This window comes from Trichomycterus rosablanca, chromosome 11 (genome assembly GCF_030014385.1).
Source record: "Trichomycterus rosablanca isolate fTriRos1 chromosome 11, fTriRos1.hap1, whole genome shotgun sequence".
Classification (NCBI taxonomy): domain Eukaryota; kingdom Metazoa; phylum Chordata; class Actinopteri; order Siluriformes; family Trichomycteridae; genus Trichomycterus; species Trichomycterus rosablanca.
In genome coordinates, this window is record NC_085998.1 from 39,777,294 (window position 1) to 39,787,293 (window position 10,000).

At 44.1% G+C, this 10,000-nt stretch overlaps 1 protein-coding gene and 1 long non-coding RNA gene across 4 annotated transcripts in view; one reads left to right on the forward strand and one right to left on the reverse strand.

Annotated features, from left to right (window-relative positions):
• The window catches only part of LOC134322909 (rho guanine nucleotide exchange factor 26-like), a 50,883-nt gene that overhangs the window by 39,287 nt on the left and 1,596 nt on the right, over nucleotides 1-10,000 (reverse strand). For 2 of the 3 annotated variants that reach the window (XM_063004323.1, XM_063004322.1), the window contains exons 2-4: nucleotides 7,373-8,567; nucleotides 5,139-5,190; nucleotides 3,953-4,098 (exon numbers count right to left, since the gene is read on the reverse strand). In XM_063004323.1, coding sequence (XP_062860393.1) covers nucleotides 3,953-4,098; nucleotides 5,139-5,190; nucleotides 7,373-8,539 — 1,365 coding nt within the window. In that variant the 5' untranslated portion in view covers nucleotides 8,540-8,567. Of the gene's footprint in view, nucleotides 1-3,952; nucleotides 4,099-5,138; nucleotides 5,191-7,372; nucleotides 8,934-10,000 lie in introns of those variants that run through there. The other variant, XM_063004321.1, reaches the window with a different exon arrangement.
• Nucleotides 8,990-10,000, forward strand: part of LOC134322910 (uncharacterized) — an 11,235-nt gene continuing 10,224 nt past the window's right edge. Inside the window, exon 1 of the long non-coding RNA XR_010013993.1 lies at nucleotides 8,990-9,298. This is a non-coding gene — a long non-coding RNA (uncharacterized LOC134322910). The remainder of the gene's footprint in view (nucleotides 9,299-10,000) is intronic.

A 10,000-nucleotide genomic window follows, 5' to 3' on the forward strand; every position in this document is an offset into this window, starting at 1 on the left:
ACACACGCGAGACAGATCACACTCACACACTCACACACACTCACACACACACTCACACACACTCACACACACACTCACACACACACACACACACACACACACACACACACTCACACACACACACTCACACACACTCACACACACACACTCACACTCACACACACTCACACACACTCACACACACTCACACTCACACACACTCACACTCACACACACACACACTCACACACACTCACACACACACACACACACACACACACACACACACACTCACACACACACACTCACACACACACACACACTCACACACACTCACACACACACTCACACTCACACACACACACACTCACACACACTCACACACACACACACACACACACACACACTCACACACACACACACACACCACACACTCACACACACACACACACTCACACACACACACTCACACTCACACACACACACACACACTCACACACACTCACACACACACACACTCACACACACACACTCACACACACTCACTCACACACACACACACACACACACACACACACACACACTCACACACACACACACTCACACACACACACACTCACACACACACACACTCACACTCACTCACTCTCACACACACACACACACACACACACACACTCACACACACTCACACACACACACACACACACTCACACACACACACACACACTCACACACACACACACTCACACTCACTCACTCTCACACACACACACTCACACACACACACACTCACACACACACACACACACACACTCACACACACACACACTCACACACACACACACACTCACACTCACTCACTCTCACACACACACACTCACACACACACACTCACTCACTCTCACACACACTCACTCACACACACTCACACACACACACTCACACACACACACACACACACACACTCACACACACACACACTCACACACACACACTCACACTCACTCACTCTCACACACACACACTCACACACTCACACTCACTCACTCTCACACACACTCACACACACACACACACACACACTCACACACACACACTCACACACACACACACACACACACTCACACACACACACACACACACACTCACACACACACACACTCACACTCACTCACTCTCACACACACACACTCACACACACACACACACACACACACACACACACTCACACACACACACACACACACACTACTACATCTTTCCACATGTTTTTATTCTTTTTTCCACGTTTATCCTCCTGACCCGGTCCAGTCGGCCTTCAGTAGGACTGGGTCACGTCCAAAACATTCCGGCAGTGAACCAGGAGTGTAAAAACAGCATTAAAGTCTCCCGCTTTTCCCCGCTGAGTTACATAATCACATAAACAGGAGTCTCCGACACAACTCACATCCACATTTTCTGCATTTTTCCCTCAGGGAGGAATTTTACTCCAGTCGAGCCCTGATATTCTTTCTGTTCCAGTGAGTATTTATTTAGTATTCCCAGAAAACGCATTATTATAATAAAAATAATGATGATGATGATGATGATGATCATGATGATGAAGAGTGCTGTAACTGTACAAACTACACCTGGTGCCATAAAAGGAAAACAGAGAACAGCAGATCCTAACCCTAGATCCTAAAACTGTTAATCTGACATCGAAGTCCCGATCTCAGAACCCAAAACCATCTGTGGTTAACCTCTCTGGTTAACAGAGCGGTAGTTAACAGGGCGGTAGTTAACAGGGCGGTAGTTAACAGGGCGTGGTGCCTCCACTCATCCAACTCCAGGTAACTCAGAACAGCAACACAGATCAACAAACGTTCCACGATAACGTGAACGATAATCCCATCAAGAACGTAACACGTCATTATTATAATTAAAACCATCCGGGTTCGAATCTTAGCCGTGCTATCGGCCAGCTGGGTGTCTACACAGACACGAAGGAAGAGGGAGGTGGGATGGATGAGCGTCCTCACCCAGGCGGTCCTGACTTGCGCTCAGTGCTTCCCGAGACCCTGAGCAGGATTCTGACTCTCCGTGCGCTATACGGATCTCTGCATGAACCCGATGCAGGTGAAAAGAAGCGGTCGGTGCTGCACATGTGTGGGAGGGAATTGGATACGACTAAATTGGGAGGAAAATGCATAAACAACGGAAACTTAATATTACAAGTAAATAAAAGACAAAACTATAAAATAACTCAAACAAAATGTAATTTATAGAGATATTATTAAATATTATTAAAATATAATAAAGACTAAATATCAAATAAAAATAATTTTAATGGATCATTATTAGTGTTATTGTGACACGACTTACAACAATGAGCATCTACAATTCAAGCAGCTGAAAGGGCCTCGCTCAAGGGCCCAACAGTGGCAACCTGGCATTGCTGGGGCTTTAACCAAGAACCTTCTGATTAGTAGTCCAGTACCGCTGCTGATGTGAACGTATCTCACGTGCGTGTCTGTCTTACATTCACTACAGTAAATCACACGGAGCTTAGAACGACTCCGCGTCCCGGCAGGTCAAAGGTCACCTATTATACAGTAGTCAAATCTACTTCTATATAAAAGCCCCAGAATTCCATTCCTGACGATCCTGAGAGCACAGGGACCGACGGAGAAACTGAACCGGAGTGCACGATGTGGGTTTTTATTTCATTCGGGTGATTCAGCAGGGTTGTGGTTGGGACTCCCGTGCGACTGGACTGGACCGCATTCCTGGCGGCCGCAGCATTCCTCCCGCTGCCCCGCCGCGCTCCTGCACACACACGCCGGCGCGGGCGCGCCGCCCAATTATGCAAACACTCCACAGGGTGTGTGTTCGGAGCCCTGTCAACCAAAACTACACAGAGTTTCATATCTACCGGTGTTCCCGTTCTGCGTGTGCTTGATTTATTTTATAGAGTCACAAAGGGTTGATCAGGTAAATAAATACATAAATAAATAAATAAATAAATAAATAAATAATAAATAAATAAATAAATAATAAATAAATAAATAAATAATAAATAAATAAATAAATAAATAAATAAATAATAAATAAATAAATAAATAAATAAATAAATAATAAATAAATAAATAAATAAATAAATAATAAATAAATAAATAATAAATAAATAAATAAATAAATAATAAATAAATAAATAAATAAATAAATAAATAAATAAATAAATAAATAAATAAATAAATAAATAAATAAATAATAAATAAATAAATAAATAATAAATAAATAATAAATAAATAATAAATAAATAAATAAATAATAAATAAATATACATAATATTTCATCAACACACATTAAATAAGGAATTAAAACTCGTTAGGTGTGTTAAGTCTGATTGTTCTGAACTGGACTGACTGGAACTCATCGTTTCCCGTCACCTGCTGCGAGCGATTTTGTAACATCACTGAAGAGATCTCAGGCCTAATTTAGTCGTATCCAGTTCCCAGATGCTACCGCTGCAGTCCTCCACTCCTGACTGAGGAGAGTCGTGACCCCACGACACCCGTGCAGCACCGGCCGCTTCTCTTCACCTGCACCGGGCGGGTTCATACAGAGATCCGTATGGCGCACTGACGGTCACACGCCGATCTCATCTCTGTATAGATAACAGCTCTCGCTGTGGTTCGGTGGAGTCCCGGTGCCTCAGGATGAGCTGACCGACGGAAGTGAGGGGGCTGTTATGTTTACGGCACTTAGCGGACGCTTTTATCCAAAGCGACTAAAGATCGTGACCCGATACGACGCAAGCAACCGAAGCCCCGAGGGCCGAGGGCCTCGCTCGGGGGGCCTGACAGTGGGTGGCAAAGGTGGGTTTTGAACCAGAAACCTACCGATTGCTTGTTCTCTGAGCTATCACATGTACGTTTTCATGTGGGTAACGTGTGTGTGTGTGTGTGTGTGTGTGTGTGTGTGTTACCACGCTGAGCTGACTCCAGGAGATTCGGATGGGTTTGTACTGGACCACAATTCTATCATCTGATCTGGGCTCCTTGCACTCCGCGTCCTCATCCGAGTCGTTATGGAGCGCTTTCTCCTGGTAGTTCTGGTACAAGACCTCGTCCTCTGTTACACACACACACACACACACACACACACACAATTATCGATTAGTGATTTAGGTGTGGAGGAACTAGACTGGCCCGGACAGAGCGCCTGACCTCGATCCCATCCCACACCTTTGGGATGAACCAGAACGGAGACTGTGAGCCAGGCCGTCTCGTCCAAATTCAGTGTCAGATTAATGTATAACAGAAAGTGTATAACAATCTTAGATACAGTATTTATAAACATGCTGCCCTGGTAATAACAGTAGTTCATCGAACAGATAATACCGTATAAGAGATTATATAATCAGATTTAAATCATTATTATATGGACACGGATTTAAAAATGATTTTCTGGCTTCTGTGTTTGTATTGTCGGACTCCCAAGAAACATTTTTCTCTGAATAGACTAAATGTGCAGGTTTAAAACTGTCCATTTAACCTGAAACCAGGAGTACCAGTAAAGCACTGTTCCACAAATCCGAGTCTTTTCACGTCCACGGGAGCATTAAATGCCCTTCTTATCGTTCCTATGTAATCTAAGCGTGTGGAATCTGATCTCACAGCCCAGCGTTCCAGCTGCCTGATTCAGAAAATAAAAGAAAAATAAAGAAACGCCTTCATGAGCATCACAGAACAATCCTGAAAGTGTTTACTGAGAAAAAACACTGGAATGCTTTCAGGAGAATGCACGAACCCAGCGCTGTGGGGGCGTTAAATGTGCCGGGATGGGTCGGGGTGGGGGATTGGGGTCTCCCGTCATTCCGAAACGCGTCTGATATCAACAGCTGATGGGAACACGGACACGCCCCAATATTATGCAAAGCCAGTGGGAGCCGAGCGAGTATCGATCAGAGGGTTGTGGGTTTGAATCCTGGCTCCTTGAGCAAGGCCCTTAACCCCGTCGTGCCGTACGATGACTGACTCTGACCCACCCACTTTTTAGTCCCATCTTTTCCCACCCGGCACACTAGTGGCCGATCGTGCCCACTAGGGGGCGCCCGGCCGACCGGTGACACTCGTATACGGATTTAAGTTCGGTTTGGATGAAGCGGTTACCTTCACTGTCGAAGGTTCTCTGCGTCTGCAGCCTCGCCTTCTTCTCCTCGCTCTGTAAAAAAATACAAATAACGAACCGGTCACTCCTGCACTACAGTCGCATTAAAATCCTATAAGCCTTAATTATAACGATTATAATGTGGAACCATCAAGAAAGAGCACCGTCCACATTCTTATGGCTAACAAATACAGCAGTCCGTTATATTACATTTATTATAAAAGACAAAATCGTGACCACAATCACAACCGATTTCATCAGGCAGCTGTATTCAGAGATAGAATTGTTTGTGGTGTAGCTGATATAGTGGGTGACGCATATCAGCGTAGTTCCTATTAGGGCTGCAACTATCGATTATTTTTGTAATCGAGTATTCTATCGATTATTCCAGCGATTAATCGAGTCATCGGATAGGAAATACTTTTGCTTTAACGAAGAGCAAAGACAAAATACATATTAGATTAAATAAGACGTGTTTCTTAAACCAAACTGTACATTTGTATTCCCTGCATACAGGAGAGTTTAACAGTTTTTAAATGCAAAAATAAATAAATCAATTTACTTTTAAAATGTAAACAGGCAACCTGAAACATCAGGTCATCAAGTCATAAATAATAATAAACAAAAATACATGAACATAAGCCTCTCATTTTCAGCTACAGCTCACGCAGAACATAAAGCTTTAATATTTAGTTGGGAGGTTTTGTGGTGTTTGTAGGGGGATAAAAATCTGTCAGGATTGTGTCTCTAGATGAGGTAGATCTGGTGTGTGTGTGTGTGTGTGTGTGTGTGTGTGTGTGTGTGTGTTTGCCTAAATCTTCATAAAAGCCTGTGGTGGTTGAAAGGAAGTAAAGTCAGTAAACATGAGTAAAGTAAACACGACGCTCTGATGGTGTGGATGTTCTACTGAGTTTTAGTTTTATCAGCTTCAAATGATCTCAAACTCTCTGTGGTTTTCTCGGTCCGGTCGCCTCCTGTTCGCTATTTTCTCTCTATGTTCTGCAGTCCGCGCTATCAGATCTCGGCCGCGTCCTAAACCGATACGTTCGGTCCGCAGGAGCGGCGGACGTGTCCAGATACGCGGCGTTCGTTGAACCGTCCGCAAAAAGAACCCGGATCGAGTCCTGTTCATGTTTGAGATATTTGGGACGCAGCCCTCAGATTCTTCTCGTCACCTGCACACGGGGTTAAACACGCTGCGCTAAAGTGGTCCGTGTGAAACACCGCGAGCTGTATACGGTCGTGCGGATTCAACCATTCCTCGATGCAAATCGTCTCAGCCCTACGTTCCTACAGACCTGGGTTCCGATCTTAGCTCTAGACCCTGTCTGAAAACATGCAGTAGGTGGACTGGCTGTTTTAAACTGCCCTTAGTGTGCTCAGTGCGCTCTCAGTGCAGGTCCCAGACTCGGGTAAAAATAGGAGGGTATGAGTACCTGATCCACCCCTAAATACAGGAACAGCAAAAAGGAAAAAAAAAAGTCAACTGTGTTCTTGCGTTTCTGCATTTGTATTAATGATAATTTTATAGATTTTATTATTGATCTCCCATCAGGTTTGAGTATACGCCCGATCGGCCGATAACACGGCTGAAGTTTGCACCCTGGATCCACAGATCTGAGCTGTTTAATTCGACGAAATCATATATTTATATATTTATAAACCTATTAAACAACAGAGCTGTTATGAAGCAGCTTTACAGAAATCTGGATCGAGATGAATTGATTAATTTTCAATATTAGGCACTATAAATAAAGTAGAGTATATTATTACTCCTCTCTGTGGAGCTCTGAGATCTTCATGCGCTTGTTCACGTCGTCCTGCAGAATTCCTCACGGTGGACGTTACTGGACGTTACTGATTTCCACCCGCTCGTAAGCTTCGCCCCCTTTGACCCCTGAGATGACCCGCGAGCTTGCGTGGAAGCGTCTGTGGAGCCAATCCGAGGACGGTGACGGTGAGGACAACAACGCTTTGGGTTCTCGCGTTCCTCAGGAGAGCAGCTATTAAACATCCAGGAACGTCACTGGGGTGTAAAACTAATCACTAGATGCGCATGTATCTATATCGTCAAAAGTATTTGGACACGCCCTATCTCTTGCCTTGTCGCCTTTTATTTTTAGGATCTCCAAACCTTCGCCCTCGGTCGTTCCACCTCTGACCACCCTAGTGGACCACATACAGCCGGAGGTCAGGGTCGTCTAGACTAGATAACTAGATAGATCTCTGCACACACCTTGTTCGTGTTGGGTCGAGGGCTCCTCTGTCCCCTCGGTTCCTCTCTGACCTCTACGACGTCTCTCGGGACAGAATCAAGGACGTCCACCACGTCCACACCGCTGACCACGGCCCGGCGGTACGACGTGGACCTGAGGCCTCTTCTGAGCAGCCCGGGCCCGTCCTCGTCGTGCTCCTCGTCCTCTCTGCTGTTGGAGAAGAACGAACCGCTTTCCACCATGCTGCGAGCGCGGAGGGCGCGTTTAGGGGCGTCCAGGAAGGCCCCGGACTGACCGACCTTGCCCGGCCGCTTCTCCGACGCCAAGTTGCGAGGGACGAGCTGCTGGGTACCTGTTTTAAGGGCGGCGGGGCTGTGGGTGCTGAGGACCACGGTGGGAATGGGTGACCCTCCAGACCCCTGGGAACCCCGGGAGGAGCTGGAGGACTGTCGTGAAACAGGGGAGGGCGATGGAGGCGTGATGGTCTCGGACGAGGAGTTCCCTGAGGAGCAGGAGGACGAGGATGGGATGCTCATGGTCGAGCTGTGAGATGAGGAGGTCTGAAGAGCGACTGGAGAACCACCCACTGGAGAGGACTGACAGGATACCGGTGACGCAGAGCCCGATTCGGAAGGCGTTATTCTCTCGGGTGTTGGTGACGACCCCCCAGGAACGATCCGCTCTCTCTGGGAGACGAGGTTTAACGGGCTGGACAGTCGTTTCAGAGGATCACGCTTTCTTCTGTCCTTCAAGAAGCTCAACCCATTCGAGGTCTTCACTGAAGGCGTGGGCATTTTAGGACCTTGATTATTATCCACATCTACCACGGCGTCCTTATCGTTCTCTGACTTAAACCTGGTCGGAGAGAAGCGTCCACTCGACAGGTGCCCGATGCTGATGCTCCTGACCACACGGGTCTTCCGGGCCGGCTTGTTCAAAACATGTCTGAGCACCGTGGTCTCCTGAGGGGCGCCCATCTCCTCTTCGGGCGGACCGAGGGCGACCGTGTGATTGTCCTCCAAAGGAAAGTCGGTGACGAGCACGCCGTCGATCTGGTAACTCAGAGGTCTGGGTTTGGGCTTCAGGCTACCATTGGAGAGCTGATGTGGGGGACGTTTCTTCCACAGTGGAGCGATGATGTTCTTGTTGTTGCTGTTGGAGAGATCCACCTCGTTGCTGAAATCCATGGCACGCTCACTGAGCCAGCGTCGTAACCTGAACAACCAGGAGAAGATCAGTTAGGCCTCACAGAACTGAAGCTTCCTACTTTGGTTAGCTTTAGCCATGCAGGAATGCTCCTCCAGAAGAACCGAGGAGCGTCTATAAGAAACATAACGCGGCCTGTAGGACTCGATTGTCGTTTTGAGGCTAAGCTTACACTGGTTGCACCTTGAGACAGCGATAACTTTGGTTCTGAACATCTCAGACTGCTACTATTGAGACCGTAATCACATTAAGCAAGAACCTCAACCCTCCTGGACCCCGTATCTCCTCAGGCCTCTTGGTATCATCACGGGGGTCTTCACGGTGTCGGATCTACCCAAAACCGTCTCGTTCAGACCGTCCGCTGTCCGTCTCCTCCTAAAGTGCAAACGGTGCAAATTAGAAGCCGCTACGTGCATGAAGCACCACACAGGGTTACTGATTAACCACGTTATATAAGCGTGGGTTCACCGAAACCAGCGCGGTGCGTGATAAACAAAAACAAACATGTCAGGAGAGAACGTACGTGTGATACGGGCACGAACATCGAGAGTCATTGATTAAACAACACGGTATCACGATTAAAGGTTCAGATCTTCCTGAGTAAAGCTGGTTCAGGCTGGACAATACGATCATAATTATTATTTTACTTATTTTACTTTATTTTTCATCTTAATTCTTTTATCAGGCCTCGAGTTTTAGTCCCAACAGTTTTCCTCCAACGTGGAGTCGGTCCCATAAAGGTATTTTCTGATACATAACACTTATAATAACACAAATACAGGAAACAGAACATTTTTAATATTTTATTGTTTTGTTCTGATTAAAGTCCTGTTCTAAAATTTGATAAGCAAGAGCTCCAACCTGGGTAGAATCTAATTATTATTATTATTATTATTATTGTGATCATTATTATTTAATTATTATTATCAATAACATTTTACTATTATTTTATTTCTATTAAATTTATTTTATTTATCATCATTATTTATTATTATTATTGTTATTATTATTATTATTATTAATATTATTATTATTAATATTATTATTTTTTAAAAATTATCATTACTATTGTCACTATGTTTATTATTATAATTATTCTTTTTATTATCATCATTATTTTATCATTATTATTAGTGTATTTTATTATTATTGTTACTATTTAATTATTATCAATAATATTTTACTATTATTTTATTTCTATTAAATGTATTTTATTTATCATCATTACTTATTATTATTATTATTATTATTAATATTATTATTATTCATATTATTATTATTTTAAAATTATCATTACTATTGTCGCTGTTTATTATTATAATATTATCATTATTCTTTTTATTATTATTATTAGTGTAATTATTTTTTTTTATTATTATTATTTAATTATTATTATCAATAATATTTTACTATTATTTTATTTCTATTAAATTTATTTAAAT